Raw genomic sequence first — 18,700 nt, 5'->3', positions numbered from 1 at the left:
AAAAATTCATACAGAACATTTAGATGCAACAACAGTTAGTATAATAACTATTAGCTGTAACCTTGATGTTTGGATAATTAACATCAATACTATGTTGCTGAAATTTTATCTTTTACTTGGTGAAATTCCAATTTTTAATACTTTTTTGGGTTAGCTTGTCATCTACAAATGTCATTTGTAGCTGTTTACTTTTGCTGAGATAATTTTGTCCCACCATTAATATATTTTATTCAAAATACTTGGTTTTTCTGTTTCAGAATACGTATTTAAGCCACTTATGTATAGATTTCAAGTTTACAGAATATTTTTATTATATTTTAATATATTTTCTCAAAACAAAGACATATAACTCTGTCCTATGTGCATATATTGATTAAACTGGTAATGGTGTATTGTTTTATAGCTGAATTTAAGGTATTATTATTGGATAATTTTTTCACCAATTTTTTCCTCCCTGTACTATTATTATCTTTCTAAATATAATCACTTATAGTAAAGCTTTGCTAATATGCCCAGAAATGAAAGCATTATGTGCCTAAAAGCAACACTGAAATACGTGTACCTCATCATAGGACTGTCCTTGTAGCAAGTTATATGACTGTTTAATACTTCGTTGCTTGATAAGTTTAGTAAATTTGTTTTCATTGTTTGCCTGGAGAACTATATTTTCCAGAGGAAGCGCCAGGATCAGTGCCACTTTCCAGCTGATCGGTGCTTCTTCGGGACTGTCAGGGCTCAGCGGAAGCGCTAGGATCAGCACCAGGCTCCAGCTGGAGCTCGGCACTGATCCTGGTGCTTCTGCTGAGCCCAGAAGAAGTGCCAATCAGCTGGAATGTTGCAGCATCTCCAGGGTCTTGTGATTTACATTCAGATGCTTGGCAACTGATTCATATTTATGACGGTCACAGTGTCCGAGGGTCATGTGAAGTGACCAAAACCTGCTGCAACCACCCAGCAGACGGGGGGGAATAAAAACCAAACACCCCACCCCCGCTGCCAATCCTCAATAGATATGCTCACAACAATGAAAACCTCGGACAGGAGGAAGAGCGCCGCCAGGTGGGCAGGCAGTTGTCTTGCTCGGCTGTGGCTTGGGGGGCATTTTTTTCAGTGCCATTGTAACTTCGAACAGTCACTAAGCAAACTGTTGTAAGTCGAGGACTACCTGTACTTTATCACTTTTTTCCTTTTTTTTTTTTTGGTCATCAAGTTTTTGACCCCTTGCTAGGCGACTGGTGGTACTTGGATGTTGCAATATCCTAAAAGTGGAACAATGGGTGAAAAGGTTGAAAAGCCCTGATTTAGATGATCCCATAGCAGCAGCAGCTGGATCAAAAAACTTTTTCACACCTTTATTTAGGAATAAACAAAAATAACAGTGGAAAATGAAAAATAGAATTCAATCACTTTTGGTTTAGCTGACAGACACATTTTATTGAACAGCTGGAAAAGGCACTATGTAAGCACCCTCGCTTGGCACTTATTTTCTCCTAATAAACAACTGCAGTTAAATACTAGGTGCAGAGAATAAATGTCAGAAGAAATTTATGTCTCCAACCTATAAGCACCTCAAAAGCATCTAATGTCCACCAGGAGAAACAAAGTAGTCATTTATGATGGGCTATGGCCTGACTGATATTTTGATACTCCAACTTCCCAAATCACTCAACCAACACATCTGGAGGGCAACTGTAGGGGAAGAATGGATTAGACCAGTTGGAAAAGGTTATTATTTGTTCCTGAACTTTCCTTGCTATTTATAAATTTATAAAATGTTTGAGAAGTAGACTTAAGTCATAGAACAATCTGACTTAAATAGAAGTAAACAGAAAAGCGAAGGTTTTTTAAAGTAGGTAAAGTGTCACAGTGTACAATTTACTTATTCATTTATTCATAAAAAATTATGTGTTTTTGCCATGCAAAGTATCCCTGCAGAGTGGTTTATGTAGTCCTTTAAAATATTGAGCTGGAAAAATAATTACTTTCTTCAAAATTGTAGAAATGTATTAAACAAATGGATTGATGGCTTAGCACCCCTACAGTGTAAGTTATGTTGATAGATTTCTTCAAGTTTTTTTTAATGAAAATATATAAACAATTCATTCTCCCTGGGTTTCTGACAAGCCTGGACATGTGCTTGATTTCATCATTTTACATTCATTTCATATTTAAAAAGAGTTAAATTGCTGTATAATTGTTCTGCCTCCCAGTACTATATGGCTTGTTGCCTATTTTGCATTTCAATATCAGGTTTTTACACTTTGTGCAATGTGCCTGTCAAATTGGAATGCTGAACTACAGTTCATTTCAAAAAAGTAAAAGAGACTGGAGACATATTTGGCTTGAACTGTTCTTCTGTGTTATTGCTTTCCTTTGCGAAATCAATGTCAACGTTACGTACATTTTTAAACAGTTGTCAGCAAAAGTAGAGAAACATAATCTTTACACCAAAAGGAACATAGTAAGGATACTTTTTCTAATAAACACTTCTTGAGAAAGATTGTTGAGTAACAGAATCTCAGATAAATTAAGCCATAAGTATTATCATTATGGTGTGAATTATTATAATAGTATTACTGCTAATACATACCAAAGGAATATACTATAATGAAAACAACACAATTAAACTGATATTTTAGAAAAAAAAGTTTTCCTGTTCATATCTATGTATCTACACCAGTGGTTCTCAACCTGTGGGTCGGGACCCCATTTGGGGTCGATTGCCCATTTCATGGGGGTCGCCAAGCAAGGCTGTCCGCCATTTTTTTGTCCGCCATTTTTTTTCCCCTTTTCCGGCGGGTGCCTTACCTCCCTTGGGCTGGGCCAGCTGGTGGTCAGCCTGCTCTGTCTCTGCCGCTTGCCAGCTACGCCTCGGCCGGCGCAGGGGGCGGAACCACGCATGCGCGGCGCTCCCGGGCAGGGAAAGTCCTCGACTTACGACCGGTTGGGTAGTCCTCGACTTACGAACGGTTTAGTCCTCGACTTACAACCGGTTTAGTCCTCGACTTACGACCGGTTTAGTCCTCGACTTACGACCGGTTGGGGTCGCGGCATTAAAAAGGTTGAGAACCACTGATCTACACTGTAAGCATCTACTGTTAAGTAGAAGGGTATTGAAGGTAAGAAGTCACATTAAAGAGTTTATAACTTTTATTAGGAAAGTAACTCTGAAGGGTATTGCACAACATACATTTTGAAGACAAAAGAAAAATGGAAGCTAAATATATTCTGGGAATGATGCTAGTGCTGATGATCAGAAAGTAATAATTGTGGTAGAAATTAAAAAAAGGCTAAATCTTTGCAATAACTAAAGAAACTGTCTCTTTTTGCTGTAAATGAAATTTACCATGATTTTTATTTGTGATGAAATAGGTGCTCTCTAATTCTTTGGCTTGGCACTGGAGCTACATAGAATATTTATCTGTGGCTTCCCACCTCCTGCCAGATAACTATCTCATTGAATGTTTCAGTCCCAGAGTTACATTTTAATTACACTTTTAAATTGCAGTTCTCATTCCACAATCTTAATCTCACCAGCCTCAATTTATTTTTCTGTAAATTCCATTGTCAACAATTCATTTTCCATTACCCTTTTGATTAAATGCTTATTAGGTATCGGGGATAAGGAGTTAGTCTAATTGGTTTTCATGGAAAAGTAAAAAAAAATTAAAATACAAAAACCCCTAAATGTAAGCAAAATTTAAAAATAAGAGCTTTAGTTATTAAATATACTGTACATTATGCTATCTCATGCGGTTTAACTACTTAGATTGACTGCAGCTAGTTGTATTTTTTGTTTGTTTGTTTGTTTGTTTCTCATCTTCATTATATTCATATTGACTTTTAGAAGCTTTCTTTTAATGTACATATTCCATATAAGATCCTTCTATTCTTCTTTCTCTTTCTTATTATCTTTCTGAACTATACATTTTGTCCTCTTCTTTCTCTGGTTATAAATATTTGGGTTTCCTCCTACCATTCTAAAACATTTTTGGTTACTAATTGCCAGGGTACCTTGCCTCCGAATCAGGAACAAAGCAACTACTCTTTAAGCACTTAAAATATGGATTTAACCCCTCATAGTTATATGTCCATATTTAGTTTTTATATGCATTTCAAAACAGCTTAGGCTCTCCTTTGTCACAAGGAGACAAACAGATTTAGTATGGAGTACAAGTGATGGTTCTACAGATGGGGTCCTAATAAGTCTCCCTTGTAACCCTGCGTCCTCCGCCTGTTAGGTGCAAAGAATCAGGATCATACGTTAAGTCGCAGGCAAGACGATTTATTGCTCAAGCCTATATACAAGAATATAGTCAATTAACATTCAGAGGAAAATTGGTGGTAGATGAGGGTCAACAGGGTTCAAGAGGGATTGGATGTGGATTGTTTGTGGGAAGGTAATGACTCAGGCTGATGACTCATTAATTCTGCCCACTCTCCAACTTTGCCTATTCTTCTCCTGTACCACCTTCCCAAAAGATATTCATTTACTCCTCTGCAAATGTGCTGTAAAAGTTTGTAGACTCTTCAGGGATAGATTGTGATGTAGGCAGGGAAGGAAGGAAGTGACAAAAACTCCCATTACAGTTGCAGAAGGTAACTGTATAATGCACTGAGCTTGTATGTGAATAACCATGTTTAAGATAGTTCCATAAACTTGTAGCTGGAAGAATAATTGTTTGTTGAAATAAGTTGAATAGCACATTTTTCGTACTGGTATTTAATTTCTTGTTGGATATGAAAATCGTGTGGATGTCAACTGAATATTAAAAATGTGGGCAATGGAAACCACATGGGATGATCTAAACTTGGTTCAAAATAGGTAATAACATTGGAAATTCTAGCTTAAAAATCTTTTAGTTTAAAAATATATGCTAATCTTATAAACAGTGTTGAAGTTATGGATTAAAGTTCTTTGAGTTAATTCTGAATACGAATTCTTTCTCTGCCTATAGAGATGGCAGTATAGATATTTGGAGCTTTTTGGTTTAAAGCAGTATGGTGTGACTTTGCACATGTAAAATAAGCTGTTCTTTTTTTATTGCTAACATTTCTCCACAACGAAAGACAGTTTTTTATTGTATCCTCAGGCTGCATAGTGATATCTTTGACATACTGCATGTCAATATATCAGAACTTTCTGGTCTAATTAAAAATATATCATCTGGTAAGGTATGATCATTCAGAGATTTCTTAGAGATTTTGTTCTTTACATGCCAAACAATTAAATTTGCCGGCATCCATATCTAGAGATGGGACCATGTCGAAAGTGTAATTACAATATTTAATCCACAATACATCTTTTAGTGACACAAGTTGAGAAAATGTTTCTTCTGCTGAAAGATTGGTAAGGCTAACATTGATAAAACTTTCCATGTTGAAACAATATTGCATAGTAAAACAAACTTGTTGAAAAGATATATTTGTGATAGAATACATTGTGAAATTTAAAATGTTAAAACTTATATACTTTAAGAACAAAATATTTCCTTATTGATTAGAAAAAAGGGATAACATTTTTAATTATTGCAAAGTGTTTATTTTACCAAGTAACTGTATAGAAATTGAGAATTATATTTCTATGATACCTCTTTTCTATAGCCATATAGTGTTTTAACTATTTATTTTTTCTCTTAATGATTTGTATCCTTAACTTCCTATCCTCAAATACTCAATATTGTATAGATTAATACATTTAGAACACCTATCTTCAAAGTCAATATAACAATAAAGACTTCTGTAACACTGCAGCATTTAAACTGTATAATTTATCTTGTGCATTATAAAGTCTTTCGCAGTAATGACATTTGCAAGAGACTTTAAGTAAGCAAAGATCCTTAATTTCAACATATCCTTAAAGTTCTATATTTGATTACAGCCATATATTTCAAATAAAAGTGTGTGTGATATTATTTTTAATATATTTATATTAAGCTCTCTTTTTGTATTTAAAGCTGTCTTTTGGGGAGATATTGCCTTAGATGTTGAAGACTTAAAAATCTTTCAGATTGATAGGACAATTGATCTTACACAACATTCAGAAGGAAAAAATGGACATAATACTGGTAAGCTATAAACATTTTTTATTCATTTATATATTCAGAATTTTATATATATTATACTGTTTTGTAATGTAGTTGTGAATAATTCTATGTTTGCAAATAAATGTATTTATTCTTTCAGTTAATTAATAAATGTAGCCATTTAGTTAAGGTGCTTATAAAATAGAGATGCCTGTTACTTGGGAGAAAGACTACTGTTCTATTTGATATAATATAAAAATGCAGTGCAGTGACATCATACTGACCATAAAGGTGTCAACGGCTGTGAAAACTGTACTACTGACACGAAAATAAGCTGATGACCTGAGCGACTATGCAGGACAAACAGTTGAGAATATCTTGGGCTGTGAGAAGAAGAAATGATTCAATAGTTAATGAAATAAAATCAGATTGATTATTGCAAGGTGTAATAATAAAGAAAGGGAAAGGAAAGGAGTGCATGCAGATTTTATTTTCCTGAAGGCTGCTGCTTCAGGAGCATATGACATTCGTTGCTAGGAGGGCTTTTTCTCAATTTGTGTTGAGCGTCAGTTATGCCCTTTCTTGGATTAAGAAGCCCTTCTTTCAGTCATTTATGCTCTGGTAATTTCCTGGATGGACTACTGCAATGCACTATACATCAGACTATCCTTGAAGAGTATCCAGAAGCTGCAACTGGTGCAGTATGGTACAATTTTATGCATCCCTAGACTTGTGCATGTAATACCTCTGCTACATGAACTGCATTGGGTGCCAGTTTGCTTCTGGGTCCTATTCAAGGTATTAGTTATTACATTTAAAGTCTTCTATGGCACGGGACCAGCTACTAATGGAATCGTCTAATCCCAATTATTTTGTCCATCCCACTGGTCAGGCAGGGAGGCTATGTATCCCGTTGATTGAAGAGTTTCAATCAGCGGGATCCAGGAAGAGAGCCTTTTCTACTTTCTACTTTAAAACATCCAGAGATAAAGCAGGCCCCCACTCTTCTAGCCTTCCAGAAGAGCATCAAGACCAGGTTCTGCCAGTTAATATGGTAGTCTGAGTTATATGCTACCTCAGTGGTGGCGAACCTATGGCACGGGTACCAGAGGCAGCACTCAGAGCCCTTTCTGTGGGCATGCGCACCGTCGCCCCAGTCCTAGGCCTTCAGCTGGGTTCTATAAAACCTTTTTGCTTTAGGCCTCCACCACCGTGTGCAAAAAAAAAAAAAAAGGTTCAGTCAATTTCAACTTCTCGCGGGAAAAAAAAGATCTTGCAAAGTTGGAATTGATTGATTGAACTTTTTAGTCCCACCCAGGCTGCCTTTACCACAGCAGCCATGCCCACCCAATGGGCCACACCCACCCAATGGGCCACACCCACCCGGCACTCGACGATGCATAAGTGGATTTTGGGTTGCAGTTTGGGCACTCGGTCTCTAAAAGGTTCGCCATCACTGTGCTACCCTGTAGGTAGTGGGGTGACTTAAGGGCATTCCTTCTGCCTCTTAACTTTTAACATCTTTTAACATCTTCATCTTTAGCTCAGTTTTTTAACTATATTTATATACTTTTGTATGTTTTTACTGTACACCACCCAGAGTCACTTAAATCAGATGGGCAGTGTAGAAAATTGATAAATAAATAACTAAAATATAGTGAGTAGACTATTTTTATACTGCCTTATATCTTCATTTATTTTTATGAAGATTACCTGTTGTTTTAATTAGTAGCATATCTGATCTCATTTACAGTCTGATTTAAAATATAAATAGATGCCATCTTCTTTATCAATGAATATTTAGCTCTGCGCCATTTCAGTCTAATTTTGCTGATAGGATCATGAGGTAAGGGGAAAAAGTTATATTTGTTTAGCTTGCATTTGGGCTTTTCATTCAAAGACATCTTAAAATTATGATGTGATCAGTCTGATATCTTTAATAGCATATGGTATCTAGCAGATTAATTTCCTTAATGTTTTGTGCAGGAAATATGTGTGAACACCTCCAGATAAAATAGAATATTTTTCTTTAAGTTATGTATTTGACAAATATGTGCTGGCCCTAAATACCAAGGAAAATGCTTAGAATTTGTATTGATTATTTTACTTCGAGGAAGAAAAAATATGTTTAATGAATGAAAAAAAGATGACATAGTGGTATAATACAATCTGGGATTATTATAACATTATTTAAATAGCTTCCTTATATCAACTTCCTTGGAGAAAGACCATTTCATTTTAAACATTACTTCCTAAACTAAACCGTACTTTGAAAAATTGTTGCATCACTGGGCAGTAAATGTTTGTGTTCTGGGAAGTTGACAAAATAGCTCATAGAATAGGAATGCCTTAACATATTACCTCATTCTTCTAAAATCTAAGAAAGAAATTCAAAATATTTTTCTCAAGGCTTGCTAACTATGTGACAGTAGAAGGCATTAGGTAAATTACTCAGCAATGACACAACACATTTTCCTTATATGGCACTGTGCATTTTGTTGTAACCTTTTGAATGATGTAATTTAGAAGATTACATGAAGAATACCTATTGAAAAAAATCTGAGGAATTACTGAAATAGTTGACCCATGCTTCATTGATTTCAGTGGTTCTCTCTTTTGAATGAGCAGTTTCATAGGCTAATAGTGATTAAAACATTCATTCATAATCTTTTTAGTAATGGCAATTAAACTTGTTTGCTGGAAGTAAATAATGTCATTAGAAGAAACATAATGTAAAAGTTTTGAGTATGATTACAAAAAATCAATTCCAAACATGCTGAAATGTTAAAACAAGCAGTGCAACTAATATAAATGTTATAATACAGTATTATTTGAAAGGATTCATTTCAAATAATACTGTATATGTTCATTAGTTAGAAGCAACATAATGTAAAGCTTTGAGTGTGATTACAAAAAATCAATTCCAAACACAGTCAAGTGTTAAAGCAAGCAGTGCAACTAATATAAATGTTATATACAGTATTATTTGAAAATTATTCTTTGTTAGTGTGTGATAGAATCCAGTGAGTTACACTGTTTTTAGTACCACGTAAAATGGAAAATAGTAATTTCCTTCACGGTTAAACTTTGTGATTTATTCTATAAATTATTTGCCACAGCCAAATATATCTCACAATTTTATTAAGCTATCCAAAAACTTCATTGCTGTCACAAACTGATTCTTAAGTAAGATAGGCATGAAATTGATAGAATCCTTATTTATTAGATAAAAATAATTCAGCTTTTAAGTAAAAATTGCAAAAGAGTTGATGAGATCACTTGCCAAAACATGGTATAATTTTTAAGTAATTAATACATACTTAATTTTCCTCAATCTTTTCCCTAAATTTCACCTAAGCCAATTTCATCATAGGCCACAAACATATCCCTATTTACATATAACTAGTATAATAATTCCTAGTATAATATAACTAGTACAATAATTCCCTGACCATAGCAGTTTTCTCTTCTTTTCCTATGTTTTTTCATATGTCATCCCCAAACCATCATTGAAACTCTCTTAACCCTGATTCCAGTATTCAAATTGTACTTCACTTTATACTGATATTGAGTAATAACCTCTTTCAAGTAATAACCTCTTTTATTACAGTTGAAAACAGTTAATAGTTTTGAATACATCTCAGTCAAATAAACTGCCTTGCATTTTTTAAAAAGGTTTTAAAGTCAGTGGATTTGGATAGCTATAGAGAATATACAGAGTTGAAGGGAAGGGTCCTTGGTGCTCTCTGAGCTTGCTTGTTTTCTTGCAGACATTTCATTACCCAAACCAGGTAACATCATCAGTGCTAGTCGAATAGGAAGGGACTTTGGAAGTCTTCAAGCCCAACCCCCTGCCCAAGCAGGAGACCCTATGCCATTCTGGACAAATGACTGCCCAATCTCTTCTTAAAAACCTCTGATTTTGGAGAACTCACAACTTCTGAATCACTGATTAATTGCTCTCACTATCAGGAAATTTCTCCTTAGTTCTAGGTTGGATCTTTCTTTGATAAGTTTCCATTTGTTATTTATTGTCTTGCCCTCAGGTGTTTTGGAGAATAGGTTGTCCCCCTTTTCTTTGTGATAGCCTCTCAAATATGATCAAGCACGTAAACTGAATTTTTTAAAAGAATGCTATACTTTATCATTCATAGTCAAAATCATTATGGCAAGGGGGAAGATGTTATAGTAATTCAATAATGTAACGTTTAAAATATTCCATATTCTTCATCTACTTTTTGTAAATACATTTGCTAAATGCAGGCATGCAATTTTCCATTTACTTTTACTTTTCTTTTAAAAGGTGGCTTTGAAGAACGTGAGGTATCAAAAAAAAGCAATGTTCTCTATCAGCTTATAGACAGGATAAGAAGAATTGAGTCAGGTATGGGCAAGCTGCTTAAATTCGGTTCATCGCTGCATGTAATATAAGACATTTCATACCTTTCTTAGTTCAATCTTTGAGTAGCCATGACAGTAAGTAGATAAGATAATTGTGAATGCCAATAATGAAAGATTTTTAGAGATATTTTAAATCCAGTTTATACAAGTGCCTAATATACTTGTAAGTTATCTGTGTTCAAATTAAATTAAAATTAAAAAACCTATAGTACATCCATATTCTAAACATTTCAGTTATCATGTAGAGTATGCTTTGCAATATATTTTTATCATAAAGCCCTGATTTGGCCCGTGGTATTTTTTCCTAATCATCTTTTCCTCCTTATTTTTCCTGTAAATATGCTATATTTAATAGCAATAAAACCCTAATGTTCATTAATTTTAACATAGTTTTCCTTACAAATAACACTGATTTTGACTTATTTTTCCTAAATGTGTTCTAACATTTATGTATGCTTCTAGTGAAGGTTGATGTATTGCAGTTGATTATATTTGAACTGCCTTTCATGCCATTCATAATATTAGATTTTGCATTTTGCAAGAGCTAATTTAGACAAGTCCATGGTGGATGTATTTGATAATCCTTAACAAAGATTCTGTGAAATTTGTCCCAAGTCTAATTTGCATTTTATTTTCTAATAAAGTTTCTTCTGCACATCAACTTTAATTTCAGTGCAGTAAAGGAATATCATTCGGAACCATGCAAAGTGTCTCTTGGCTTGGGAACTCCACATGCATTTGAAACACAAAATCTTTTCTTTAGAAAAGCAAACATTTAAAAGCAATTGTATCTTTTTAAAAAATATCATTTTCATTTATCTTGTTTCACATTAAACACCTCAAAACAAATTCTGCATACAAATAAAATACCTATTACAGTAGGGGTGTCAAACTCACCACATCACGTGACGTGTCGCGTTGTATCGCAACTTTTTTCCCTTTGCCGAAGCTGGGGTGGGTGCGGCTTCCGCGTGATGCATCCGGCCTGTGGGCCGGCAGTTTGACACCCTTGTATTACAGTTTTAGAAATATTTGTTACAAAATGTATTATTCTTTAACTAAAAAATAACTTTCTAGGTAAAGAAATACTGGTATGATTCCTTGGCACATTATTTAAATAAGAGTTGAGGAAAAGGCAGGAGGAGGAGATATTTACAGTACCAAGGGTGAATCAGCATAGCAGGGCTGACAGGAGTACAGAAAAGTGAATATTCAAAATACTTTATTTATTTATTATTTATTATTTAAATTTATATACCGCCCTATCTCCCTTACGGGACTCAGGGCGGTGAACAGGGCGGTGAACTTTGACTATTATGATAAATAGTTATAAAGAGCAATAATAATATAGTAATCATTAATGTTACTATATATTTCTTAAATCATATATATTCACCATAATGCAAAGCTTGACTGTATGTGAGAGGAAAAAGCTCATTTATCTGAAGAAAATGTTACTGTTAGCACAATATTAAGAATGGTATTTTACAACATAAATGTCATTGCAGATTTTGAACAAAATAATAAAACAAAGGCAAGACCAACTTTAACCTTCTCAGGGAACAATGAGAGAAAAAGATTTTCCCGGGCAGCTACATCGCGCACAGAAAGAATATGGCCAGGAGGTGTTATTCCATATGTCATAGCAGGAAATTTCACTGGTAAGGCAGATCAAGATGCATATTTATCAGACACGTGAGCTAAGCCTTCCCAAATAGAAAAATATATATTTAGCAATTCAATTGGAGATGTCTTGAAGACAATTCCTTCTTTTATAATTTTATTCTATTCCGTGAAATGGCAATTAATCGTAATGTATTTAATAATACCACATTTTAAATTATTTGCATATTCTGGAACCTGAATGATACACATGTATTTCCATGTGTTATGACCCACCCTATGAATCATTAAAAGAAATTATATAATGTAATAGTGCTTATTATAAAGCTATGGAAAAGTGGTCATTAACAAACTTAACAAACTTCGCTTTTAGAGTAATGCAACGTATTATATTTTCTAGTGGTAGTAAGTCAGTTTTTCCCCAGATTTAACTTCCCAGATGTTACTGCATTATAAACTAAGATCCTTGCCTGCTCCTGTTGCCGAGTGGAAACTTAAGTTGAAAAATGCTGGTGTTAATACTGGGATGCCAAATCTACTCCTTTATTTATTTATGCAACATTATAATGCAGTCCATTAACTAATGATGAATGCATATACATTTCAAGGTTCTAGAAACGGGAAATACACATTGACGAAGGATACACACTGTCCTTAGCAGCATAGTAGCAGGGAATGCAGTTTGTGGCACTGTGTGATTAAGATGAGTAACGTAATCTATATTTTCTTTAACCTACTAATAACCTTCAAGTAAATTCCTCAACTCACTAAAGACATGATGGGCAGCAGAAGGTTCTAAGGGCCTATCTTTTCATGACCAAAATAATCTCTCTCTCTCTCTCTCTCTCTCTCTCTCTCTCTCTTTCTCTATATATATACATATACATATGTGTGTGTGTGTGTGCACATAGACATATATAATCATATAAAGCTAAGAAAGGAGAAAATGTAACAAATATAAATAAAGGTACTTTGATACTGTTCAATGGAATTGATGAATATATACAGAAAAATGATGTAGGTTTCATTTGATAGGCAAATGCAAGTGTGTGTGTGTGTGTGTGTGTATGTGTTAAGACAAGAAGAATAGGGCTTAAAAAGGGTGCGAAATAAATATGTATGGAATATAGAAGTGAATGTCCACGTGAAAGAAGTACATTGAAATGATTTTGTTGTATAGTGAGAACAAATGAGGATTGACTCATGAAACAAGTATAAGAAAGGGTTGAGAGAAAAAGGAAGGCTGAAAAAAGTAAAGTTGACGTGGTCCTCAAAATGAGAGAGGTGAGAAATCTAAAAAAGAAAAGGTAAGTATATGAAGCATTGTATGGATCACAGAGACAATGACTCTGTAAGGATAAATGGTATGGAGAGCTATAATGAATGATGTTGATGTAAACAAGATTTAACTAGATTTCCTTTTCTTATCTCAAGTATTTATTTCTTTGGTTTATTCCTTTTCTGCTCCTTATATAACATTACATACACTGAAAGAGAATAGCGTGAAGAGAACAGTTGTGTATGTACACAAACAGCTTTTTCTTAAGGAGGACAGTAAACGTATCAATCACACCAATTTATTCAAACACAGTTCAATTGCCTTTCACCATGTTTCCCATTATTTAATTAATGTATTTCCCATTTTGTCCTTAGTTTGATGCTCTGGCATTTGCAACAATATACTGTTCATTATCTTGCATATACATAAAAGATACCAAGACATATTATCCCCATGTTATTAACAGCTGTTGGACAAATGGCATAGCAATAAACATGAACTGCACGTATTTCATGCACCAATGATAATCCACTAAAACAAACTAATTAAGCATGTTGTGGTACAAGGTTTGGATGATGGCTATGTGTTCAGCCTGATGGCCACAAGTTTTGTGAAATTTCAGTCTGACAGTTGATATATTTCTTTCTAAACACGGGTAATTAAAAATTCTTAGGTTAATATATTTAACATGCAATTTGTTTATGTATTTCTGAAAAAAAGATTCTTCCTTTGTAAGATTTCACTAGTTGCTACCCAGCTCTTCCAACCCCCTTCAGAATTCTGTCGTCTTTAAAATCTTCCTGCTCTCACTTGTTTCAAAATTGAAAATTTAACTTTACTATTGTTGGGGTGATATACTTTATTTTGTTTGTGAAATTTTTGATTTTGTTACAAATTTTGATTTCAGGCAGCCAGCGAGCAATGTTCAAGCAGGCAATGCGACACTGGGAAAAATATACCTGTGTTACATTCATTGAACGAAGTGATGAAGAAAGTTATATAGTGTTTACATACCGGCCTTGTGGGTAAGTTGATATAAAATATATGGTTTCTAACGAATTGTAAGCCAACTAGGGCAGGGGTGTCAAATTGCCCTCCCGTGGGCTGGTTTCATCATACTGAAGCCGCGCCCACCCCATTGCCGGTAATGGCAAAACCGGCCTGATATGTTGCGTGACGTCACGTGATGTCGCGAGTTTGACACCCCTGAACTAGGGGAACCAGACCAAAAAATCAATTCCACAGAAGACTGGAATTACATTTTATTGAGAGGCTATGATCACAGACTGATTGTGCTATGACACAATACCCACAGCCTATATATTTGTATCAAGTTGTGAGTTACAAAAAAGATATGCATGAGATTTATATCCTAACTGTGTTTCTGTTTTGATATACTCTGTTAATATTCAAATCTGTTTTAAGCATTATTATATATTTGTATAATGATGAAAAAACAACAACTTCTGACTTCCCGTCAGCTTTCCAACTGCATAACCTTATGGGAAGCTGACAGAGAGCATTAGAAATCTTCCTTCCTTCCTTCCTTCCTTCCTTCCTTCCTTCCTTCCTTCCTTCCTTCCTTCCTTCCTCCCTCCCTCCCTCCCTCCCTCCCTCCTTTCTTTTCTGTTTCCGATTCCCTTCCCTTCTCATCAGGTAAGTGGCTGATGCTGGGTGAAATGAAGGATTACAAGAGTGGCTGGGAAGCTATCAGGAAACATTGAACATTGAAAGAGGATCATGTGACTGTAACAGCATAGTGGTGGCACTGAGGCCTGTCAGCATTGAAGCCACCACAATTTCCCCAAATTTCATTCCCTCTGGGATAATGATGTCTCGGTTTGTGAAAGTTAACCTATTTGAGCTACAGAATTGGTTCAAAAATTGGTGCCCTATGATTCATCGTTTCAACCAATTGGAGGCTACATACGTGAGAGTTTTAGCAGCATACAGATTCAGGAAATTATGATGCTTACATGCATCTTAAATATATTAAAATAAAACTTATTTTATCAATGTTTAAGAATATTGCTTTTTGTTATTTAATTTGGAATCACATTTTTCTTCTAAATAAGTTTTAGGATTATGTATTTAAAAGTTAATATAGTAGTTTGGTCTAGTACAATGGTGGCGAACCTAAGGCACGCGTGCCAGAGGCGGCACTCAGAGCCCTCTCTGTTGGCACGCGCGCCACCGCTGCCAGCAGCAGGTCCATCAGGCCGCCACCATCACCGCCGCCCGGAGCAGGACCCCTGCCCAGCACAAAGGAGGTGAAGTGGCCGACTAGCAAGCTTCAATAGAGGTGGTAGAGCAGAGGTCACCAACTATTGTCGATTGGTGGACTGGAAAAAAAGGGAGGGGGAAGCATTTTACATGCGTGCATGCGCACACGGGGCCGTGAGCAAGCACCTGCTGCAAATGGGGCAGGGCTAGTGCCTGCATGATACTCAGTAGCCCTGCCCCGTTCTTACGTGCAGCGCCTTGTATCTGCACCCCGTGGCACGGCGGCAGCCATTTTTGCGCCTTGCAGCACGATGGCCCATTTTTGCGTGCCAGAGGCGGCACTCAGAGGTGCCTCCCTGCCCCCCCGAGGGCACTACAATGCTGATGCGGCCCTGGCACTTTGCAATAAATAAGTGGGTTTTGGGTTGCGATTTGGGCACTTGGTCTCTAAAGGTTCGCCATCACTGGTCTAGTAGTTAAAGCACCAGACTAGAAACTGGGAAACTGAGTTGTAGTCCCATGTTAGACATGAAAGCTGGCTGGGTGAACTTGGGCTAGTCACTCACTCTCAGCATAACCTATTTCACAAAGTTGTGGAAGAGGAAGGAATGTTAGATATATTCGTCACCTTGAGTTATTTATAAAAATAATAAAGGTGGGATCTAAATAATAATGGTTGGTTAATATTACAGTACATGTGTATGCATTCATGTATATGTGTGCATGTGTGTGTATATATACACACTATATACTGTATATACTGCACGTATACTGGATATAGTACAATGTATTTTATTAAAACTTTTACAAAGAACATAAAAATTAATACAAATTAATAAAAAGTAAAGGGATTCAAAGAAAGAAGATAGTAAATGAAAAGTACAGAAAGAAAGAATAAAAAGAAATACAAAAGGCTTCCATTTCCTTTTCAGCAAATATAATTACTAAATTAGCTCTTACTCTATGATTACAAAAAGAAAAGCTCACTATTTTCTATTATCCAATTTTGTAATCATTAAGGGCATAAATTATAAGTGCAATTTTTTTCCATTTCATGCAAAAAATCTGTCGGGTTTCCATTGAGCCATAGATGTAGAGACCCTTTTTTCTCTGATCAAAGAAGTTAATTTAGCCATTTTTTCCAAGTTCCAGCATTTTCACTAACCATTCCACCATTGTGGGTAGTACTGAACCTTTCCATATTGTATCCTTTTATTATAATCAAACATGCGTTTTTGTCAAATAACTTTTGCAAATGGTAATCTGAAAGGCCATGGGAGGGCTACCTGAGTGTTCAGGTCTGTTGAGAACTGAAATGCTCATGCAGGCAGCAGATGGAAATAGTGGGACAGATGGGAGGAAGAGATTATATGTACTAAGGACTTAGAATGATTAACTTAAAAATGATTTTCCCAAAATATGATGCTTATTTAAAATGTTTCTATTGTGGTTTTATTTAATGTGACCTACATGTCCTGAACAAACAGTGGATTTCTGAAATAGGTCAAAAGCTTCTCATAAACAACTATTTTCAGAGTGTTTAAATCTCATATGTAAAATAGCGTACAACCTACATTATACAGTGAACTCTGTTTCAATTATGCATTACCTTAAAATAATGTTGTTTTGCAAAAGGGATTTATAGAACATGCTTTTAAGTAGATTTTTGGAATCTTCGTACTAAAACTTATTGATTCTCTACATAAAGAAGTTTTGTGTTATATTTGCTTAATAAATTATGTAAGTAAGTACATGTTGCATTTATTAATTAAGTTGCTATTCAAATCATGATTATTTGAATGACTGTATTATGAATTGATTTCTTTTAAATCAAAACTTTATTCTGATGGCAGCTTTTGATATGATAGCCCACAACTAACATAAACAAATTACCCCTATCAGTATGTTTTCCAATACGTGATTTGGGGTTTTATCACATTCCAGTTACTTTTTTCTTTTCAAAGCCAATTCAGAATATTATCAACTCGTATTATAGATATGTGGCTGTAGACCCAAATCTATAGTCTAATAACAAACTTAGTTTCTTAATATGAATTTTATTATGGAAGCAAAATATATCGTCTTTACACAAGAGGAAGGTTTAGCAGACTAAAAACATTTGCAGAAAAAACAAGAATAGAACATTTTGAAAGAGAACAAGATAACCTAGGTAGAATCCTCAAAGATCTTCAATATCTCCCACTGCAATATTCTGTTCTAAATTCTACATGTCAGTATAATTTCCAGTCTGAAGAACTCTTGAAAAAGTTTATGACATAGGTGTATATGCCTGGATGATTTGCTTTCATCGTATAAATTTATTGTTGAAGAGCTTCACATCTAGTTTTGACCTAGAATATTGCAGTACATTTTATTCAGTTTTAGTTGACTTCTCTGTGGTAAATAAAAGCTTCTGTGTCATTAGCCAAAATTATGTAGGCTTTTATGGCTTTTTAAGAGATTAGAAGCAACATACGATTTATATATATATATATTTATTGTCTTCCTTCTGCCCCCCACTTCCACTTCTTGAAGAGGAATTTCAATTGCAAAAGGATTCATTTTTCTTATTTCAGAAGCATCTCCCCATTAAGACTCTTCCCTCTATGAGCAGGACAGTTGATTTGAAAAATAACTACTAGTACCCAGTCACATATCTTTAACATGTGAGCTGTTTATCTTAAATTACAGGGAGATGGGAGAAAAAGAGCAGCCTCCATTGTCAGCAATAAATAATATATTTCAGTTAACCAAAATATTTCAAAATCTTTCTTCTAGGGAAAGAGTGGAGAAAAAAATGTTCAGGCTGCAATTGATTGTATGTGAAGAATCATTTGGTTTTCATTTATATTTACTTAAATCTGGTAGCTAAATATATACAATATATACATACATACATACATACATACATACATACATACATACATACATACATACTGTATGTATATGTATATGGCATCGGACCTGGATATCTCCGAGACCGCCTTCTGCCGCAGGTTGCCTCCCATCGGCCGGTACGCTCCCACAGAGTGGGTCTCCTCAGGGTGCCGTCAGCCAGACAGTGCCGGCTGGCGACCCCCAGGGGGAGGGCCTTCTCGGTGGGAGCCCCCACCCTCTGGAACGAACTACCCCCAGAGATCCGGGTGAT

The 18,700-nt window shown here is 35.3% G+C and overlaps 1 protein-coding gene across 1 annotated transcript in view; it reads left to right on the top strand.

The window, feature by feature from the left end:
- The window catches only part of LOC107290876 (tolloid-like protein 1), a 117,543-nt gene that overhangs the window by 59,648 nt on the left and 39,195 nt on the right, over positions 1-18,700 (top strand). Inside the window, exons 2-5 of the mRNA XM_015819814.1 lie at positions 5,958-6,068; positions 10,330-10,410; positions 11,936-12,088; positions 14,237-14,354. Coding sequence (XP_015675300.1) covers positions 5,958-6,068; positions 10,330-10,410; positions 11,936-12,088; positions 14,237-14,354 — 463 coding nt within the window. The remainder of the gene's footprint in view (positions 1-5,957; positions 6,069-10,329; positions 10,411-11,935; positions 12,089-14,236; positions 14,355-18,700) is intronic.

The sequence above is a fragment of the Protobothrops mucrosquamatus genome, unplaced genomic scaffold (genome assembly GCF_001527695.2).
Source record: "Protobothrops mucrosquamatus isolate PMUCROS unplaced genomic scaffold, P.Mucros_1.0 scaffold992, whole genome shotgun sequence".
NCBI lineage: Eukaryota > Metazoa > Chordata > Lepidosauria > Squamata > Viperidae > Protobothrops > Protobothrops mucrosquamatus.
Note: the sequence above shows the minus strand (reverse complement) of the source record. Positions and strands in the feature narration are given on the sequence as shown.